Below are 22,292 nucleotides of genomic sequence, written 5' to 3'. Positions count from 1 at the left end.
CAAAATCCTGGTCCACCCTTTTGAAACTCAGTAATTCACCTGTGAGAAGGAACAGCTGAGGAAGGGGATTAACACAGGAGTTATTTCAGCTGAGTCCTGTCACCCTGCAAGCTTCCCTCTCAATCACGAGGAGCTACAGGTGCAAAGAGGATCCCACCCATCCGTACAAAAAAAGGCTGCAGTTTTAGGGTCAAACCTCAGCCACTCTGCCTCGCTGCAGGCTTTGGGAAGGCATCTTAAAATGTTCTGACAACAGCAACAACATTGCATCTGGATCCTTCAGGGTTCTTTTCCTGTTCAATTGCTCACCTTGAACAGCTGGAGTTTATTCCAGCAAACCCACTGGCATGTGTGGAACTTCACTGTGGGTCTGCGTGTGCCAGAGGGAGCCCCGACACATCCTGAAATTCCTACTGATTGCTGGGAGGCAGCTGCTTGTTCCCTGCACAAGTCTCATGGCAAACACAGGGGGCTTCCAGACAACACAAACACCACGCGCTTCTCTGAGAACGTGGCATTTCCTGCAGGTTAACACACCCAGGTGGTTTTACACCAACCTGCCCTAAGCTTGATTTGGCTCCTGGAGTTTTGCATCCTTTTAGGAAATCACAGATTTAGGCACGGCTCAGCAGAGCCCTCGCTGGAGCGCCTGAGCCGACTTAACCCGATCACATGCTCCAGCAGCACCGAGCCCAGGAGAGCGTGTGTGAGGAGGGGCTCATTCATCTGCTGCACTTTGATTCATGTCCCGTGTGCTTGACCCGAGAGGAGCCTGAAGGATTAATGAAAATCACATGCTGGGCCCTTTTCCTGGTGCAGGATTTAGTCAGTTTTATTCCTGAATGCTCACTCTGCCATGGCTGCTCCCAGCTCAGCATCTTCCTGCCCAAAAATTTGGGCACTCCCAGATCCCAGGACAAAGCCAGCTCTAAGTGCTCCTGCTTTGAAGAGCACCCTTATGGCACTTGGGGGTTTGTCCATCTAAAATCTGCGTAACAATGCCACACAAAATGATCAGGTTTTCCCCTTTTGCTCCTTCTGAGCCAGTGCTTTTTCTGTCCATTCAGAACAGAAACCCCAGGGGGATTTTCCTTTGACTTTAACATAGATAATTTCAGAAATTCTGTTCTGAACATTTTTTGGATTGTGAGTTGCCATCAAATTCCATAATTTTTTCCCTCCAGGTAATCATATTTTCACTATCACATTTCTATTTGAAAATAACGTAAATGGCAGCCCCATTTTGTCGACCTCGGTACGGCCTCACATTCCAGCGGTGCCCAAACGGAACAGGTTGGGAATGCTGCTTGAAAGGGTTCAGATTGCTGAGTTTCCATGCTGAGCACATGGTGTGTGCATGGAATAAAAGGCAACAAGATATAGATACAGATATATTCACAATAAGTCCAGGAATAAAAAAGGGATGGGAAATAGTAGAGACATTAAACACTAAGACTGAATGACCTATAGAAACTGTCATAATGGGATATCCACAGTGTTTGTACACCTTGAGAAGAGAACTGTCCCTCAGCTGCTGTCCAGAAAGGAAAGAACAGGATGGTGTCTCATGCTGGACATGTGTTAGTCTGACTCTGGGGCACAAGGAGGACATGAGGAGGCACAGAGGCTTCTCCTGAAGAATTAAACTGGTTTTACCGATTTGTTGGGAGAGTTGGTGGCCGGGGGAAAATTAATGAGTGGAAAGCAGCCAGGAAAAATCTACTCCAGTTTATTTACTAGAAACAGCATGAAAAAAGCTATTCTATTGACCCTCCACTGCTTCTTGGTGAGATTCATTGTGAGCCATGAGCCAGTTCGACGTGAGTCTTGGAAAAAAGTGCATGAACATAAGCACCAAATAAAATGAGCAGCCAAATTCCCGGCTACTCCATCTACTGACCTTAATATTTTTGTTCACTAAGGCCCTTTATTCCAAACAGCAGCTCTGAGAGAACCAAGACTGCCAGCTCCATTTTTGCACAGAACTTCAGGGACAAAGTTAATCCACCTGGATTCGAGTCCTTGCAGTGGTTTGGGCTGTTGTCACGTCCTGCTCAGTTGTTTGTTGGAACACATTACATCAGCCTGGTTTGAAATGGGATCTTCCCAGCTTAACAGTGGAAGAAAAGATCACAGTGTGTTGTTCAAACACAGCAAGGCTGAGAAAATAGGAGGGTTGGTTACCCATTCCCACAAGCAATTATCTAAATCCTGCAGGTGCTGAACTGAGAAGGATTCTTTCAAGATTTCCTGAAAGGAAAAGGGCTAGGAGAGCTGTCTGCTACTGAATAGTTCTCATCCTCAGTTTCCTTGACTTCTTCATTTTTTTTCTGATTTCTGAATATTCTATCTTTTCTATTAGATGGAAAAATTCAGCATCTTTGCTTAAAATGTGCTTGAGAGCCACCTGTACTTTTACAGGGATAGGACAAGCTTTAACCTTGCTAAAGAAAAAGCCTTTGGATAAATACAGAAATATTGCATTACCTGCTGGAGTCTGGGGAACACTGGGCTGCTCAGCTGTGTGGGAGTGTGTGTCCCTTTCTTCTGGCAAATTCTTGGCTGCAAATATAAAGAAAAAGAAACTCATTGGTCACATAATTTGTTAATGCATCTCTAGGAAACATTTGCCTTTCCAGAAGTGGCATACTCAGTTCCCTGAGCTATTATACTACACACCTTGAAAGCCCATGCAGGATCTCCAAAGAATGCTACATTTCATGGATTTAATTTTTATCCAGGAGTATTCACTTCAGATCAAACAGTATCACTAATTTTCTCTTCAATTCATTCTGATTGGTAAAACTTGTATTCATAAGAACAGAAAACCAGCTATTTCAAGCTGAAAAGCAGCTGCTCTTACCACTTAACCTCCTGTAGTACGAACAGCAAAATAACACAGGGGAAGTTTGGAATTCTCCTCCTTTCCCTACCACAGGCACGGAATATTAACTTGCCCGGATGAGGATTTGTAACTCCTCTGCCACTGGACCGTGACAGAAAAGGGAAGCGAATGAAACTTACAGGCAGAACACTGAGACATGGGCATCTGCTCTATCCTGGTGTTGTTCCTGCATGATGCCACTTCCATCTGGCAGTGGTTGGGGTAGATGTGCCCGTCGGAGCCGCACACGGGCTCCCCGTCGTAGCCGCAGTCCCGCGAGCACAGGCACTGCTCAAAGTACTCGTCCTCCAGGCAGCCAAAGATGTTGTTGCAAGGGCCAGAGTGCACAAAGCCTGAGAATTAAACAAAACCAGTCAGTTTTGCATAGCACGGGGAAGGCGGAATGGAAACATTTCACTGATGTCAGTTTTCATGTTTGCATTCCCTGTGATTTCTATTATGAATTTACAAACTCGATAGAATTACAAGCTCTGGGAACAAAGTTGCCTTTCTGAAAGAGCCATGGTGCAACAGCTTCCAGACTTGGGATAAAGCACCTATTTTTAGGCCACAGAGCACAGAAAGGAACACACAGTTTCTGGGGAAAGTTATTCCTCTCACCGATGCATGAAATTGTTCAAACCCCCTACAGTTAATTGTGGAACCCCATTGCAAAATATTGGAGAGAAAGAAAACCAAATTGCATGGTAAAGAGTTTTCACCTCTTTTTTTACTGACACATCTCCCTTTGTGCAGGTTCTTCCAGAGTCAGACATTTTACCTTGCCTCCGAGGCAAATCACAGTCACTTTGGTGCCTGCAGAGCACCACTGGTCTTTATCATCACTTTAATACTGCAACCCCCCAAACCATTGTGCAGCTTCCACGAACACAGAGAGCGGAACAGAACATTCCTGTCAACATAATTTTGGGTTCAGAACACCTGTGGGTCCCATTTTTCCGAAAGATCTGTGTGGCTTTGGGGTAACTCACCAATCCACTGGCTGGCTGAGCTTTCCACCTCGTTGCAGGTTGGGCCATCGCAGAGCTCCCGGGCCAAGGGGCTGTTCTCGCTCACGTTGTAGAAACGAGTTGCTTCAAAAGCTGCAGCAAGGAGGAGAAATCACAGCTGAACCTCCTGCCCGGAGCTCCAGTGCCAGCAGGGATCAAAGGCAAACAGGCACAAACCTGGCTCGTAGTAATCGTACACTTTGATAGGAACAGGGGCTGTTTTCCCAACTATGTGCTCTCTGAAAGCTTGGAACTTCACACAGGTCATGCACTGGCTGGGAATCTGTGTGAAACAGTGTGAAAGACTCAAAAATTACACTTGAAGTGAAGAGAGAGACAAATGAATGCAGCACGTGCCCCAAAGTAACACACCATGCACAAAGACACCTCCAGTACTCCAAGTGTAGGGACAGAGATAATGAATTAAAGCCAAACAGGATGAACTAAACCAGGATGCTTTGCTGACCTTTAAAACACATACTTGCCACAGAGCAATGGCAGACCTGGTGTTCCAGCTGTGTTCCCTGGCTTGCCCACAACCACCAGACAATTCCCTGCTGCTGACCAAGCCAAGAGAGATCTCACCTTCCACTCTCAGGTCTGTGCTGTGAGACTTAATTATTCTGCTTTTAGCAATGCTAGTTGTACCTTCAAGTGACATTATTTTGAGGCAAAAAACTAAGTGATATATACCCAAAACCACTCCATGGGCTGAAGTGAATCCCCTGCTTCTATTAGACTTTGGTTTCCAACCAAAACCACAACAACACCTGCAGCAAAAGAGGCTCAGGCACCGGCCAGTTAAAGCTGCAGAGTGATCCTCACCCCTGAGGGACCCCAACACTCTGCCTGTGCCTCGTCCCCTATCATTTGCCTTTCAGTAAAATCCAATATAATTATAAGAAAAATAGTCATTACCTCATCAAAATAAAATAGGACTTTTCTTCCATCCACTTCATATCTTTTTAACCCAATCTGCTTGTTCATCAATAACTGGGGGTAAAAGAAAATAAGCCAACATGTTTAATCTCATTTTATAGAAAACAGGTAGACATGAGAGAATAAGAAAGATTTCAGACTGCTTAGAAAACTGATCAGAAACTGAACTCCAGCGATTTCTTCTGCTGGAAAAGGATGCAAAGAGATTGAAGTTACTGTCAGGGGGAAAAGCCACCTGTGTCCTTCCCTGTGTCCTGCTGAGGAATTCTTGCAAGGAGCATCAACTGAGGGCTCTTCCTTGTCCCCAGGGCATTTATCCCCCTGGGGCTCTGCTGACACCTCATCCATAATCTCATCGAGCAGCTCCCAGACTGTTTTCAGTACCAAGGCAAGACCTCAGAGACCCCAAACCACTCAATAAAGTCTCTCAGTTACACCCCCTCAGACCACCAGGGAACCTTGCTGCTGGATCGCACCGGGTATTGAAGGTCCCCTCCTCCCACCAGCTGAAAAATCCAAAACATTCTTCTGCCAAGAAAATTAATCCTCACATTTGAAAAGAGCAGCCATTTGAAAGAGCCCCAGGCACCCTCCCTTTTGACAAATGGGGTCAGGCCAGGCCTCTGCTCCTCATCTTCTCTCCCTTCAAGGCCCAGGGATTTGGGATTTGCATTGTACCAGGCAGGCCTGCAGACTCACCTCTTCTGCTTTTTATCTGCACACCTAAGGAACATCTGGACACGATCTAAGGGCACTTCCCACATCTCCAAACCTTTATTTTCAATTCTCCAGAAGTTCCTCCTATGATTTCTGCATTTGGAACATCTCAATACCATGACTGTCCTGCTTGATCAAGCATTACTATTTTGATAATTTGTATTTAGAATGCATCTGTCACGTGGAAAACATCTAATCCTAAAGCTGGGGAGGATGAGGGTCTGTGGAAAAGGACTTCTGTGTTTTAATCAAAGTTTGGGGAGCCAAGAAAGGGCCAGAGCACTCTATTCTATAATTCTATTCTCCAAACTGTCCCATTACTTCAACCTCTGTCAGACAATCCCATTTGCAATGTAGGGATATTCTTCTGGGGTTTTTATTTGTTTTTTAACATTCTTAAGTTATTTTGAGATCTCAGGCTAAAATCTCTGCGGAAAGGGGAACAAATCATTATTATTATCATCATCATTATAATAATAATTATTACTATTATTATTATTTAGAATGACATGAAACAAGCAGCATTCCCACTGACGTTTGCCCAAACCTGCCACCAGCAGCTTTAGCTGTGACTCCCCTCGGCAGAGTGCTCCTACTTGTAAAACCCTGCTCCCCAGCTTCCTGCTATTCCTGTAACAAACCAAGGAACATGTGTTTAAGTCCCACACAATATGGAAAGGGCCAATTTAATTTGTCCTTATAATTTTAGGGGCCTGATGGTGGCTGTTATTACTCAGCAGTCGATGGCTGCAGACAGTCCTTTTATGAGGGCTCGGAGACGCCGGCGCCACCGGGAACTGCTCAGCTCAGCTAAAGCTGCGTTTTTTCTGGTGAGGTTTGATATATCCCAGCCCGGGGTGACCTCCCGACCCTGTCGACACCCAGCATTATTAGGAGGATTTGTGGCCGGGCTGCCCGGGGTGTGCACAGAGCGCTCATTAAGCAGCGCTGCCCCGGGGCTGCACGTGGGGCTGCTCCCACCCTGCTCCCCTCGCAGGGAAAATCCTGATTTACAGCCCAGCCCCTCCACAGCAGGGCAGGGAACGGTTGGGGTGGCAGGGAAAAGGCAGCAGGGGCAAGGATGGGACTTGCCTCTGCTCAAGGTGGTGTCCAAAATATATGGTGGAACTATCCTGGGGCTTCAGTGGGTGAGTTTCATGTTGGGTCCATGGTTGGCAGCCGTGAAGAAAGCACAATGGTTTGGGTTAGAAAGGATCTTAAAGATCTTCTTGTTCCACCCCCTGCCATGGGCAGGGACACCTCCCACTGTCCCAGGCTGCTCCCAGCCCCAATGTCCAGCCTGGCCTTGGGCACTGCCAGGGATCCAGGGGCAGCCCCAGCTGCTCTGGGCACCCTGTGCCAGGGCCTGCCCACCCTCCCAGGGAACAATTCCTGCCCAAGATCCCATCCAGCCCTGCCCTCTGGCACTGGGAAGCCATTCCCTGGGTCCTGTCCCTCCAGCCCTTATCCCAAGACCCTCTCCAGCTCTCCTGGAGCCCTTTTAGGGTCTGGAAGGGGCTCTGAGGTCCCCCCAGACCTTTCTCTTCTCCCCAGTCCCACAGCAGAGGTGAATGTGCAGGTGGGGTTGTATCTGCACCTTCACTGCCTGTCTATAGATGTGCTTGAGCTTTGTCACCACATTTCATTTTTAGAGATGCAAAAGGATTTCTGCAATAAAAACCCCACGGAATTCAGCTCTTCAAGGGGAACATTCCCTCTTGAAGATGCAAAATCATTCCCAATTTAGGAAAATCTCCCTCTTTCCAAAGGAGGTGATTCTGATCTGGTTATGGGAACAGCAGAGCCCTCTGGGCTCACACACATACAACAGAAATTCTTGGCTGTGAGATCCTGGCACAGGGTGCCCAGAGCAGCTGTGGCTGCCCCATCCCTGGAAGTGTCCAAGGCCAGGTTGGAGCAGCCTGGGACAGTGGGAGGTGTCCCTGCCCATGGCAGGGAGTGGTACTGGATGGGCTTTAAGGTCCCTTCCAACCCGAACCATTCTGGGATCTACTGCAAACAGAAGTGTTTTGAGACATCACACAGCCAGTTCAGTGGGGTACCAGAATCAGTGTCCCTTGAAGACAGCATATCCTCACACTGATCATTTATTCCCAATTATTCTCAGTGTTTCTCTGCTCAGAACACACAAACCATCGCACACAGCACAGGAGGGGCTGCACACAGCAGCCTCTGAGCAGCAACTCAACACAAACTGAGCCTGTTTGGTTCCCAAGCCCTTCCCTGGGACTCTTGTGTCTGGCCCAGCCGTGTCACCAGCCCCAGAGCAGAGCTGCCCTGGCAAAGGGGAAAGTGTTCAGGGACAGTAACACAAGGGCATGTGGGACCTTCTCTGCTTCCTCAGCCTAGAAACCCTCAACTCTGTTCCCTGCTGACACCAGGAATGGAGACATTCACCCAAATTTGTCATTTCTTCTTAGCCCACTGCAGAGGAAAAAAAAAGACAAGGTGTACAGGGATATGTTCCTTAACAACTTTCCTGTTCTTCTGCAATGAAAACCCCTTCATGCTCTCTCTTTCGACCCTTTCCCTCTGCTTGTAGAACATTCCATACATTTAACACCATAAAGATATCCTGTTGTTCTTCTCCTGGCCCGCTTTGAGCTCTCTCTGGTTCTAAGCCAGGTTTTCATCCGTATTTTTTCTGCTATTTTTTACATGAATGACTATGAAAGAACTTCTTTGACAGCACTACACACAACTGCCACCCCAGCACCTTCAGCAGAGGAGAGAAAACAGGAACCAAGCCCACTGCAGGCCCCCTCACCTAATTTTCTCCCTTTCTCTTCCCATGGGGATACTGGGGAGCTCCTACTCCTGGCCTTGCCCCACCTGAACAGCCATATTCAGTTTGTTGCATGAGAGAAAATATCAGACTCAAAGGCAAATAAAAACTGATCTGTTTTACATGCTTGGATTTGAAAACAGATTTCTCCACGTGCAGCTTGTGAACTGATACAAATAACTTCAGTTTTTCTCTTTGTAGGAATAATTTCATATCTGATCCCCAGTTCTGAAAGGATGCAACTCCTTCTCAGGGACTGATACAGAAATTTCTGTGGCTTCAGGGACACCCCAGGAGACATCTTGACAGCAGCTTCTGACATGGACTGTAAACCCCTCCAGAGGGCTTTTTCCTCCAAGAAAATGCAATGGTGTTTCAATTATAAAATAGCCAAATCAAGTGAAATCCTAGAGAAGATAAAGCAATGTACACTCCTCCTTGAATTAGGATATCAAATTAAACTTCACAATCATTCTACTTAAAAATTCTTTCCCCTTCCCAATATAATGAGATGAAGTTATTAACAGAAGAGATCTTTTAGAAGCGAAATATTTTTTGCTCTTCACCAGCTCTCAAGGATGCAAAGATTTTACACCTCTTTAGTTAAACAGCCTTTAAAAAAAAATAAATCTTTGCCACACTCACCCCACCAGCAACTGCAATGTTCCACGAAATGTTATGGGTTGTAATGAATGCAATGCTTCCACAAACATAAAGCAAAGCTCAAGATTACAGTTCATCTGCCCTAAAGGGCTGGCTGGGCACGAGGCACATTCTGTCCACCTCAGCTTGGCTGCAGGAAACACGATGTTCTCCCAGAGAGAAGGGGGGGAAAAAAAAAGGGCAAAAAATTCCAAGACACAGAGCCTCCAAAGAAATGGGATCCAGATGTTGGAGATAACACAGCCCACTAAGCAGCCATAAACAGCTCCTGTTAGAGCACATTTGCACTTCAGCTTTTCCGAAGGGTCTCAGTTAATTACTGTGCACTGGCTCAGGAAAACCTTGGCTTGGCCAGGCTGGGTTTGCTCAGCCTGCTCAGGACGTCTGTTCACTCATTTCAGAGACTTTTTGACATGTGAAATCTCTTCCTCCCCCTTCCCAATTTTAATTGCATCTTTTCAGCAGTGCTCTGACGTTCAGTGGCCTCCTCCTGTCCTTTGAAGGGAACCCCTCCCAGTTAAGATCCACATCCCAGCCCTGCACTCCCATTGCATCCCCTTACCTGCTCCAGGCTCTCAATATCTGCCCGAAACCCCGAGAACAAAGGCACTTCCAGCACAGCCATGTTCGAGGATCCAGAGTGCAGCCATCTTCCCATGGGAACAAAAAGACAGAAAATGGGAACAAAAAGAGAGAAAGTGGGAACAAGCTCAAGATCCAGCTCAACGAATGGACAACTTAGAATGGAGAAACCAGCTTCAGAAGAGAAAAAAACCCATTAAAAGACTCTCTTCGTTGAAGGGCTTGTGGAAAGCCAGATTATTTGGTTTTTAAAAATCCCCTTTTCTGCTTTTATTTAACAAAATTATGCCCAGCTCACAGAGGATAGAGGTGTAGGAGGTGTCCTGGCACACAGAGGCAGAAAAGCAGAGGGATGCAGCTCCTCTGGGGCTCCTTGCTTTCTTTTTCAATTCATCACTGAGAAAATGCGCTTGGCAAGAGGAAATAAACCCTTGGAGTAGAGGAAACTTCTGTTCCACCCCAAGAGGAGGGCTGTAGATGGACTGTGGTGGGAGAGGGATGTTAATTCCCAACACCAGGCAAGGTCATTCAGTCCTGGGGTTTCATAAACGGTTGTTTCACCCCTAATTGACTCTGAGAAAAGGGCTTTTGCTAACGAGTCAGCAAAGTCACTGCCTCTTTACTGGTGTTAAAGAGTTCACTGCCTATGCCATCCTCCAGAGTATAACTGAAAACTCAGAAAACCCACTGGAACTGAGCTGTTGTAAGTGTGCACAGATAAAACCCCACACAGGAAGGGGAGAAACTCTGCTGGGGCCATTGCAAAGGTCTCGTTTTTTGCAGCATGGCAGAGGGATCTCCATCCTGATGCAGCTCCTGCAATCCCAGAACAAGGCTCCTTTTCTCTGCCCTCCCAGCCCTCCCTCCTTGGCAGCTCACCTGTTTGCTGTGCACCACCTGAGCGTGGGCCCAGCAGGGCTCATTAGCTCATGCCCAGCACTGAAAAAACACAGTTCGACAGCTTCCAGGACCAAATTTGCCAGCTCTGAGCTGGCTCCAGCAGGGCCCCTCTCTCTGGAGCCCCCTCAGCTCAGGGGGTGGTGAACTGGCTGAGGCTGGGATGCCACACCCCAGCCCAACGCCCACAGTAGCATGAGGTGGCCTGGGGACAGAGCCAGCTGGCTCTGGGTGAGGCTCTTCAGGGCTCCCAGGCTCCCAGAGACATTAAGCCTTGTTAATTCCCACCTAACTCCATGCTCCACACTCCCTAATAAATCATACGGGATCCCTTTGCCTGCGTTTCCCCAGTCTCTGTAATATATCACAGCTTTCTATTTTCCACCCTGTGTTCTCCCTAACCCTTCAAAAGTGCCCCAGGGACGTCACTGAGCATGACAACACTTCATTACATTCTGAGAACACCCTCAGCTCAAAATATCTCAGTTGTCATCCTTAGCTGCACTCCTCTCTTCACATTGCCTGAGCAAGATGATGATGGAGCTGAGAGCATCATTACAGGAAGGAGGGGAGGAAAGGAAGATTTCATTTGCTTTTGTTTCCTTTCCAAGCAATCCATCTCCTTGCACTGGGCTTCTTCTCAAATTTCTGCCTTAGCTCCAGCAATTCCCAGGGCAGAAGTTTCAGAACTATCAGCAGAGAGGTTGTGCTGATGCAGGGCAGCCTCCTCGGTTACAGGCACTGACAAGGCTGTAGAAAGAAGTTTACCCTCTCCCCAAAACAGGCTGAGAGCCTGGGCAGGGGGAGAAGAGGTTGGCACAGTGACACGGTGGCACTTGGGGGCAGTGCCTCTGCCACAACACGGCCTCGTGGGCCGGGGCAAGCTGGGCCAGGGAAAAGGTCTCATCTTCCCCTGGGGCACTGCAGCTCTGCTCAGGTCTGCAGTCTTGTGGCCTTGCCTCTGCAGGATGGAAGGGGCCAGAAACTGATAGGGGAGCCAGAATTTTCCATTAAACTGATAAGGGGGCCAGAGTTTCCCACTAAACCGAGAGAGGAGCCAGAATTTTCCATTTTCCCAAATCACACCTGGGCCGTTCACTGGACTTCTCCTGTTGGAGGTCAGTGAAGCAGCAGCCCCCCCCACCTGCCGTGCTCCAGATCACAAACATACAGATTAGTTATTGATTTCTTGGGAATGGTTTCTCCTGTTGCACAGCAGGATGCTGTGAGCCCTCTTTATTTACTCTGCTTGTGGCTCTCTCTCTCTCGGGTCAAATTCCCAACAAACTCCCTAAAAACCCAAACATTTTGTGAAAAGATCAGCAACCCCTGGTGATTGCAGCACTACCAGGGTGTTTAAGAGAAACATCTAAGAGCATTTAATACAGGTCAGAAACCATTCTTGCTGCTGTTTGTCTATAGCCAAGCTGTTTTCTCTCAATGACTTGAGTTTCATAATCTACAAAATGTGACAGAACTGCTCATGTCTCTGTAAAGTGCTTTGAGAGCTAGAAATGAAACTTCTGGATTATGGCATCTTTAGAAATTATTTTACATTTCTTTATATAGAAAAAGGAGATAAGGAATGAGCCTTTGAGAGCTTATTAACAAATATCTGCATGTATTGTGCCTTTACCATAGATTCCAAACTCATACCATGGCAACAAACATCTTCTGTTAGGTTTTTGGTGTTCAAAACTGGACACTAAGGAGCTCAAATAATAAACTCAAGTCAGTAAGATTTATAAAATTATCGACACAATTAAGGTATTAGTTAACCAGCTGAATTTACCTTGCTCTTTGAGACTTTTAAGAAAATAATCCAGAACTTTTTCTTTTCATCCTTGTACAAGCAAATGACATCCCATTTGTCACCTTCAGGGTTTGGAGAGGCAATAATGAGACTCAGTGACAAAACCTCAAGGTGTTGTTCTTATTTCTCTACCTTTGATACACACTTAGCACTGAAATGATCGAGAATGATCATGGAATGACTCTGTCCCACAACCCACAGGGGTGGCTGAAAGTTCTGCCTCACCCTACGTCAGATCCAGACAGTGCAGCAAGACAGAACTCGGTGCTTTTCCTGCACAGAGGGGCAGATCAGCAAACCAAACGTTCTGTGGGGAGCAGGACTGGCATTTCCTACCTCGTGCAGGTCTCCAGGATGACTTTGTACTCGCGGTGGTCCTGGTCTGAGGCTGGGTCCTCGTCGTCCCCCAGAGCCCTGTCCCTGTGCAGGGCTTCGGAGCGGTTCTCGTCCACAGAGCCCGAGCGCAGCGGGTTTGGGGCTTGGAGGTGCTGCTCTGACTTGGGCTCCTTCAGGTTCACCAGGAGCTGGAAAGCTGGTTTGGCAATAGGATCAGGCACATTGTAAGTGACATCAATCTGCAGCAGGAAGAGGAAAAAGCAAAACGAATGAGGGAGGTTTATTAGAACTCCAGCATTTCAAAGCACCTGCAAATGTCCCATAAAGACCAGCACAGACACAAGATCTGTTCAGAGAGAGGGAATGGCAGGCACAGAGGCAACAGAGGCTTTACCACATAGTTTTATCTCTATATAAGCTGTACCAGAGCTGGTACTATTGCATTCTCTTCCATAAATTAAAGCAACACCACGTCATAGAACTGTTTTGGGAGAAATTCCAAGTGTAAGTCCTTCCTCACTGCAAACTGGGATTACAAAAGCAGCAAACAGGCTGTGAGTACAGAGATCATCTGCTCCCATGCTTTCTCCAGCCCCACGGCAACCTTACCTGCATCAGACAGCAGCCTTCACCTTTGGCACTCACAAACAGCCCTGTTGGAATACTGGGGATCTGGGGAGAATCCACAGGTGAGACACACACAAGACATGGCACTCAGAATGGAAATTAATATTAGATTTAGCTCTGTTCTGTACAAAATATCTTTACAAAGGACACTACAGAAATGAAATGAACATGAATTGGTCTCTTCACCACCTGCACTTACAATGGCAGAGACAAACAGCAGCCCAAAATAAACAGCAGGCATTGGTTATGGTGAAAAATGCCTTTAATTTGGAGTGCTGTCTCCTTCACAGCAGAACCCAGCCACAAACCCAGAGAGCCCCACAGGTCTCAGTGTTTAACTTTTGCTTTTACCATCACTGATCCAAGCCCTCATTCAGAACCTAGCTCACGTGCTTTGAAAATCTGCCTGCACAAATCCACCTACCACTGCAGTCTGAAGGACTTTTTTGTTCATCTTGTTGAGCTCAAATGTCTCCTGGTAGTCCAGGTTAGTAGAAGCCAAGGAAATGGTCAGGTTGACTCCTCCAACATAAGAAAGGATGGCATATTCAGCCAGAGCCTGCAGGGCCACACAGGTGTCCTGGGAGGTCAGAAGAAGGAGAAATCAGAACAGTGAAGAATACAGGAGCACAGTAAACTTCCAAACAACTGTGCTTGGCTCCAGGACGCAGAATATTCCTTGATAAATCACATGGCAAAAGAAACATCAGGTTTTGCTCACTTTTCCTATCAAAGCACCTGTGAGGACAAAGTCTGGGTTCCTTTCAAATTACCAGTCCAGGAAGGAAGCAGTAAAGAGCGCTGGAAAGTTTTTCTTCTTAGCAGAACACAAACAATTTCTGTCAGGAAGATGGAAACTCTGCATTGACACAGAACTGTGCCATAAATCAAATCCCTCCTGATGGGAGAGAATTTTCTAAAAGTCCTTGCAAGAAGTTTCAAAGATAAACCGAGACTTTTCCTTGGTTTTCAATGCTTCCAGACAGTTGTTTATTAAGTCTTATCAGAGGAACAGAGCCACCAGCATGACCCAGGTACTGCATAGAGCACAGAAAGCAGGAGTGAGGGCTCTCTATCAAGATTTACACAGCTTTTTAAATATATTTTAACCAATAGTTACTAAAAACGTACATTATTTTCACTTTCCTACCAATTATTCAGTATCACGGGCAGGAACTGCGGAATTCTCTATCCAATCATTCCAAACTACTTTTACTGCAGAACATGGAGTAGTAGAAGGAGGAGAAGAAGGTTTAGAGAACAACAACAATCCTCCATTTTGATATTTTTTACTCTTATCTATTTACTACAAAGAGAAGCCCAAAACCTCTAAATTTTTCACCCTGTGACAATCTTACATCGTAGTCTATCACCTAATTCACACCACTGTATTTTCTAGTTGTTGTCTGTTCGTTGGTAATTTTTTCCTAGGCTGGAGGTTAAAACAGTGTTGTTCAGGGGGGTAAGAACCCTTAAAAACAGGCAGAGAAATATTCTCGGCACTCTGGGTTCCTACACTGCATTCCTAAATCAACTGACAATGCAGGCATCCCAGCTACCTTTTCCAGAGGCAGCCCACCTGAGTAGATGAGAATCCTCCCAGTGCATTCCTTTGCTGTGAGAGCCATTTGACTACAGGGAGTGCAGAGGCCACGTCTCCCAGGAGTGTGTAGGTCAGAAGGGCATAAGATGTCATTTCCACTTCTGCAGAAACAACTGAAAGAAGGGGGGAATTAAATAAAATCATCTAAATACCACCTAGAAGTGAGAATCCAGATGGGTCTAGAGGTAGCTTTATGAATATTTATTAACTGAAAAATAATTTTAAAAAGCCAAGAGTCTGTAGAAATAAACACAGGGAAAGGGAAGTTAAAATGTCTGCACCCGAAATGCTTCACCTTCCTAAGATACCTCTGCTTTCAACATAAGCTTCCCTTCACACAATAGGTAACCAATAATAAAGATATTCACACAATAGATAAACCCCTTCTATTTGACTGTGTCCCACAGGTAATTCCTCTCCCACTCCAGTTCTACTCTGCTGCTGCCCACACTGTTGCCCTGTCCTGAGGTTTTCATACAATATCCAGTCAGATCCCTCTTGAACATTGCTGCACCTGCATCATATCCAAAGAGTCAGTGGCTTTAAGTGGCTTGAAAATTACAGCATCATTGCTGTGGCTTTGACAGTTAAAGTCTAGAAAAATCAGCTGAAGTGTCAGTGACAATCCTTAGGTCCATTTAAAAACAGAGATAAATAGCTCCGAAATGAAATATATTTGCATTCCCTCAGTTTTCCCTTTCAAATTATTACTCCCTGATAGAATCCCACGTGGCTCTCACTCTTCTGTCTTTATAATGGGAGTGAAAGCTGATGAGACAGCTGGGCCTGAAAAGCCCATCCTCTCTGCACCTGCTCTCTCATTTATTCCTTCAGCATAACATTACCTGCCTTTTCTGAGCTCTCTTTCCTCAGACAGTTCCAGAATTCCTTGTATTGTATAAACAATTCACTGCAATACATGCAGGCTGGTGTGGCAGCTCCTTCCCTTTTCCCTGCCTTTGCACCACAGGTTCCTGCCTGATTACCTGATTGAGAGAGTCCATCATTAAAGCCCATGAAGGTGTCTTCATCAGTGACAAGGGTTCCTGTGAGGCTCCAGTGTGTAAAGCCATCTAGGAGAAGAGGGCAGTGAAATATGTGTGTTATCAGAGCAGGAGTGCAGCTGAGCCTCTGTGCACAGGAAGGGTCAGGTTCCACTTTTGCCTCGGCTCAGAGGAGCTCCGTGCCCTGAGCTGCGCTGTCCCTCCTTTCGGGCAACCAGTCCCTGGGCAAGGGGCTCCCTTTGGAATGACAAAGATGATTCAATGTGACAAATCAAGTAATTCTTGCGTTTTGGGTTAAAATACACTGTCAGGGAACGTGAGGTGTTACAGGGCAAACTCTTGTCACTGCGAGGAGAGCACTGCAGAGCCTCTGAACAACCTGAGATCACTCTGCTGGTTAAAGAATGGTGCTGCTGAACACCAAGGCTGTGGGGCTGATCTCTGTGTGGGCCATTCATTTATGAGTTGATCCCTCCCAGTTCAGGATATTCTGTGATTCTGCTGCACTTGCCTTCCCTCAGCATCAGCTGCACGTGTGGAGCTGAGCTCTCAGCCCTCTCCAGAGAGAACCAGGAGTGCTCTTGCCTTACAAAGCTAAACTGTGCCGTGAGGAATCCCTCATGCCCCAGGCCCCATCCTCTCCAGGAGCTCAAATCCAGCATTCAGGCTGTGTTTGCTTGTTCCTACAGGGGGACAGGCTCGGGGCTGGAGCTCAGTACCTTGGGTGATGGCCATGCTGTTCATCCTGCGCAGCGTCGCGGCTGCAGAGGGGCTGTGCAGCAGGGTCAGGGCGTAGGCAGTCAGTGCAGTCGTGTAGGGGTCTTCTGCCGAGTACAGGTTGGACTCCAGGAAGTGTTTTGCTTTGTCAACAGCTGTTCTTTCTTCCTACATTCAGGGGAAAGAGCCCAGACATATTTACCAGTCTCAGAAGATAGAATTGCTTTATTACTCGTTACATCATTCCCATAAAAACAAACAAACAACAACAAAAAGGCCAAACAAAAAAACAACAGCAAAACCTAATAAATTAGGAAAGATACATTTTGCTCTCTGCAGAATGGCACTGATACTTACCCTAAGAAAAGCCATGGATCAAAAATTAAAAAAAAAAAAAAGGAGCAAACAGCAGAGCAAGAATGATTTACGCTAACACTGAGACACACTTTTCTGCCCCTAAAGCTGAAGAAATTCCATGTCCCTGCAAGGCAGCAGATGAACAGGGCAGAGGCGAGTTCGGTACTGTAGGTTTGATTGTGTTCCTGACACTCCGGAGCGTCTAGCAGACGCCAGAGGATAATAAAGGCCAAGGTTCCCAGGGGTCCCTGCAGCCAACAAACATGTTTTATTAACTCCCCCAATGACCTCACCATGCAGGAACGTGGCTCTGATAATTTATAGAAACAATTTAATTGGACTTGATGTAATTTGGTTTCCTTTGATTTCCCTGTGGCACTAACCTTCTCCTTCCTCATTTCCTAGCTAAGATCATTAGGAACACTCACAAATCTCCTCTAGGAAAACCATTAGGATCCACAGAAACTGCACTTCTGGGGCTGCCTTGACACACAGCAGCCCAGAGAGAGCATCACATCACTGCTCAGAGGGGGACACTGCTGGCAGGGAGGCAGGAAGTTACTCTGTGAGCTCTGCTTGCAACAGCAGCCTGGTCTCACTCTTCAGGCTCCACAGGGATGGATGAGGAGTGCTGAAGTTATCAGAGCTCCTGAATGGGCACAGGCTGTTCTGACACCTCCACAAACTCATGGCAGTGTTGTGCCTGAACGGGCCCTTTTGTCTGAGAGCAGGTCACCAAGAGATGCTGCAACACCCACTACCCCTCCTCTTCCCATTTTCCAGGCAGTTCTACCTGTGCACAGCCACCACTGCCCTCTCCCTTGGCTGAGGGGCAAGGGAACATCTGCAAGGGAGCATCTTCCCAGTCCTAGTTATTGGCAATGTGCAACTATAATCTTATCTAAACATCTCCATTCTAACGAAACTGCATGCTGGCAGAAACCCATCAGAGGGCAGGAGCACTGTTTTACCATGAGTTTTAAGGAGGAATCCCTAAAATGCCAGCAGTACTGGAAGTTTGGGGTGTTTCTTCCAGCAGAATTGGCCATTCCCACAGAGCTGTTTCTCTTTTTTGCAGTGTTCCTGCTCTGTCTCATTGCAAAGAACAGAAACATTTTTCTGCAGAGCCCTCGATCCAGCGCATTGCAGGAGCTCAGCTCTCCAAAGGCACTGTAATCTAACAGCAGTAGCATTTTGGCCACTGCAGCCAAGCCAGACCACAAGAGTTCTCTGGATCCCCAAGTTAAACTGCTTTTAGCACCAAGCCAGGATTTCTGAGTCTCTACAGGCAAGAGCCCAGGATCTGCACAGGCAGCACTCACAGCTTGAAGCTACAAGGCAGAAAACACTTTTTGTGGTAATTTCTGGGAGAGGTTGAGGGATGGGGCTGCAGGGAGGTGTTTTGCTTGGTGGAATAATCATGAACTGATGGTTGAAGGGTGGGAGACCACCTTGAACAATTTCAGAACAGATCCCTTAGTTTTAGAATAATCCCAAGGCTTTCCAGCAGCCTCTCTTCCCTGGATGCTGTCAGTCATTCTAGAGAGCACAGAACCTCTGAAGGCAAACAGCAGCAGAATGAAGTTTAAAAAATAGAGGAGAGAGAATTTTTAGAGCTGTTTAGCTGAGCTTTTGTTACCTCAGAAGTGACACCTGTTTCCAGAAGAGATGCAACCACATAAGCTGTCAGGGAGATCTTCCCATGGATCCCACCCTGGAAGGGCAAACAACACAAACCACTGGATGAAAACTAGAGAAAAGGACACTGGAGGAAAAAAAAGACTTTGAGGCAGTACAAAGGATGTGTTAGAGCTAGAGGAGAAGCTGAAGCATCACCAAATTTCTTTTGCTTTGCACACAAGGAGTACAAGATTTAGGAACCCAAGCCCACACCGGTTGGACCCAGGACTCGGCTGTCCCTGGCAGTGACCTGAGGACACATTTAATGCAGTCTTTGTAAGACTTCACATCTTGCTTTCCATCCTCTGGGGACACCCCACAGACACTTTCTGATAGACCTTTTTGAACTGAAGTCCCAGGTTCCCCCTACAGCATTCCAGCCTTTCAAGTGCAAAATTCATATTCAAACTGCATCGCTTCGTGCTTTGATAATAAATTCAAAAATGCTCTTGCTGCACATTGATCCTGTGTGTTTTTTACCTGAATGTCCTTGTTTAGTATCCTGCCCATAGCAGGGAAAGAGCCGTCCTCTTTCTGGTGCTGGATTATCCAGTCTTTGGCAGCTGTGAGTTCTTTGGGGTCAATGAAAATAAACCCACGAGACTGAGCAAAGGACTTGAGGACAAAAGCTGTTAACCTGTAAAAATGAATTAATCATCTTTCCTGAGAAAACAAATTCAGAATAAAGTATCTGTAAGTGAAAATTAACATTCTTAGAAAGCACAAATTTTTAAAAAAATGTTTTTGGAAACACTAAATATTTTTGTTAAAATGTTCATGGGACATAAAAGCACCTGAACACTGTTCAGGCTTTTGATAAGAAAAGGATTAAGGTTCAACAAACTAAATTGAAAAGTAGAAGTCAAAGATGTGTTTATCATGATTATGGCACACTCTGAAATATAGGTCTTTTTGATAGGTGCTCATCTGCCCAAATGATTAAAGTTTTTAAGCTAAGAATCAATATTTTAAAACTAAGAATCAATATATTTCACATAAGAAACCCAGATCCTTTCCTGAAGCCTGAAGCTATGTTACACTTTATACAGAATTAAGACTTAAGAAAGCACCAGAAGTGTTTTTGGAATTCTAAACCTCTGACAACAAGTGTGAGCACTGGCCAGCTTTGGGGGACTGAGTCATTGCATTTACAAGCCCCCGAGGAATGGGAGGGTAGCAAACACTGCTGCCTGGCAGGGGATTTTTCGAGTGTTGAGTAATTCTGTGTCACCATATTTCACATCCAGGGACTGGGAGATGCCGCAGCTGAGATAAAAGTTCCCTATCTTAGGAAGAGTGAGGCAGCAGCAGCAGTGGTGCTTCCCTGGCCATGAGCTGGGGAGGGAAATCAGTGAAAGCCCAGACACGGAGCAGCTGGAGGAGGCACCTGACAGCACAGGCAGAGGAATGAGAAGCCCAGGATCTCCACAGCTGAGCCCTCGGGGCTGGGCTGATGCCACACAAACCTCGCAGGCCGAGGGCTCCTGGGGGGACACAGCACTGACCCCGCAGTTTCAGAATTCTGGCTCTCCTGTTGTTGGACTCTGAAAGGTCCTGCACGTATTCCCAGAGCATAAATCCATACAGTTCCATGCAGCAGGGGATGGAAAGCACACGGTATAAGGATGTCTTTGGGGGGGTTTTGAGCTGGTTTTGATGGGTTTTTTACCTACCCTGATAGAAGCCTCTGCCACTTGTGGAGACAGCATGTTTCCCAGTATGTGCTTCAGGTAAAACTCCATTCCCTAATGGAATTAGGTGCTTAAATACCCATAATTGCTACTCCAGTTGCAGATATGACCCTTAACTACAGCTTTTGTGCCTGAAGCCTGGACCTGTTTGCAGATTTGACTCTCCTAACTGCTCCTGAGTCCTGAATCACCTACAGCACCTCTCCTAATGTAGTCAGAGCACTCAGCAGCGCTGAACAGCAGCTCTGCAGTCACTGAACATTATTGCACTATTTCTGTTCTCCACTGTGTGTGATACCACGAGAGCAGCTGGAAAACTACTCCTCTTTCCCAGCCAATTGTGTATTTTCCCCGTTTAGCAAACACTTAGCACTTTTCTAACTCAGTTTTAAATAGCCACTCACCACATGCTCCCTGATGAGTCCCTCTCCCCAAAAGCACTGTATGAGCCATCTTGCCTCTTGTAGGTCAGCTGGCGCTGGTAGCCTGGAAGTCACAAAAGAATTGGGGGAGTCCAAGATCTCCTCACACAGAGAAAAACGAGTGTTTAAAGTGAATGAAGACTCAGACCATCTGGCAACTTGTGTAAGGGATTCTGCTGCCCGAGGCAGCTTCTTATTCTGCTGTGAGTGAGAGCCAGCTCTGTGTGCAGTTTATCCAGCAATCTGCTCAGGATAACATCTGGGACACTGCAGCTCCTGCCTTTTGGACACTGGAAATGCTAAAAATCTGATACTTCTCTGAAAAAAAATGCACTATCAAAAGGTTTTTACTTAAGCACACAGCCACTCTCCTTCCATTTTACTTCCATTTACAAATGAAAATGTTTTGCCTGTGACATTGCAGCTGGATTCAGACTTTTCCCAAAGCTGTTGCTTGGATCAACTTCACGTAACATAAAAACAACAGCTGTGATCTTAATGCACGTGAACACCTCCCAGGTGCAAGGGCTGTCCCAAGGCTTGTTTTAGACATCGTTATTAACAAGGTGAATGCTGAAGAGAAGAACTCTCTCCTGGAATGTCTTCTAAAGTTGAAAATGAAGAAAAAGTCAAAATGCTCTTTCTACTCGGAAAATAATTTGCTTCTCAAACCTGTTTGTCTATAACCATGAACTGCCCATCCTAACACAGCCTCCACGTGGATGAGTACACAAGGCACACTTGGATAAAGCTCTAAAACACCCATTGGAGTCAAACACTCCAGGATGGATATTTCTGATAAGGAAAAGTCTGATCTGCAAGAAGATTGTGTCAAAAGACATTCAATGCCTGCGAAATGCTGCAGCACAGGAGAAGGTGTTTTATTCCACACCTCGTGATGTTTTTATGGGAATGGATCATTGTTTCATCTCCGGAGGTGGAGTTTCTCTGCTGACCCCTCTGGATACAGGCAGCTCCTCAATCCCTGAGGAAGGGCTGCCCATGACTCCCACACTTTCCAGTTGCTCTGTAGCCCCTCAGTGCTCACAGGGAATGGCCTGAAAAATGAGAGGAACAAAGACCTAGAGATTGATGATGCTCTTGGTGCCACCACATCTTTGTTTGGTGGTCGTGGGATAGGTACAGATACGTGGCAGAAAGCCAAGTAATGGTATTATTTTTTTCCTCTTCCAAAAAATAGGTATTAAATTAAATTGCCTTTTTTTCCCCCTGCAGGCCTCAGGTACAATCTACTACTGAGCACTTCCTGCTAAACAGTTCCTCAATGTTCATTTCCAGTGTGTATAAGGACACATTAAATCCTTATATTTTATATCACTCTTCTCATTGTTTCTGTTCTTCTCTTTTTGGGTGTTCATGGTGCCAATACTGCCCAGGCTGTGGGTTTGAGCCCTGTATGGGCCATTAATTTCAGAGGTGGACTCAATGCTCACTTTGGGTCCCTTCCAACTCAGGAAAACTTTGTGATTCTGTGATTTTGAGCTGAATTATGCTTCATCGCTCTTGCTGTTATTCTTCTTTGC

At 46.3% G+C, this 22,292-nt stretch overlaps 1 protein-coding gene across 7 annotated transcripts in view; it reads right to left on the bottom strand.

Moving 5' to 3' along the window:
• Positions 1-22,292, bottom strand: part of CPAMD8 (C3 and PZP like alpha-2-macroglobulin domain containing 8) — a 54,616-nt gene that overhangs the window by 6,912 nt on the left and 25,412 nt on the right. For 6 of the 7 annotated variants that reach the window (XM_048287879.1, XM_048287883.1, XM_048287882.1 and 3 more), the window contains exons 27-41: positions 20,731-20,812; positions 19,116-19,272; positions 18,595-18,669; positions 16,601-16,766; positions 15,864-15,950; positions 14,854-14,990; positions 13,699-13,854; positions 13,257-13,319; positions 12,648-12,886; positions 9,582-9,669; positions 4,813-4,887; positions 4,072-4,177; positions 3,877-3,987; positions 3,025-3,237; positions 2,488-2,562 (exon numbers count right to left, since the gene is read on the bottom strand). In XM_048287879.1, coding sequence (XP_048143836.1) covers positions 2,488-2,562; positions 3,025-3,237; positions 3,877-3,987; positions 4,072-4,177; positions 4,813-4,887; positions 9,582-9,669; positions 12,648-12,886; positions 13,257-13,319; positions 13,699-13,854; positions 14,854-14,990; positions 15,864-15,950; positions 16,601-16,766; positions 18,595-18,669; positions 19,116-19,272; positions 20,731-20,812 — 1,830 coding nt within the window. Of the gene's footprint in view, positions 1-478; positions 2,111-2,487; positions 2,563-3,024; positions 3,238-3,876; positions 3,988-4,071; positions 4,178-4,812; positions 4,888-9,581; positions 9,670-12,647; positions 12,887-13,256; positions 13,320-13,698; positions 13,855-14,853; positions 14,991-15,863; positions 15,951-16,600; positions 16,767-18,594; positions 18,670-19,115; positions 19,273-20,730; positions 20,813-22,292 lie in introns of those variants that run through there. The other variant, XM_048287886.1, reaches the window with a different exon arrangement.

This window comes from Corvus hawaiiensis, chromosome 28 (assembly GCF_020740725.1).
Source record: "Corvus hawaiiensis isolate bCorHaw1 chromosome 28, bCorHaw1.pri.cur, whole genome shotgun sequence".
Lineage (NCBI taxonomy): Eukaryota > Metazoa > Chordata > Aves > Passeriformes > Corvidae > Corvus > Corvus hawaiiensis.
The sequence above is the reverse complement of the archived record's forward strand: the minus strand, read 5'-3'. Positions and strand labels throughout refer to the sequence as shown.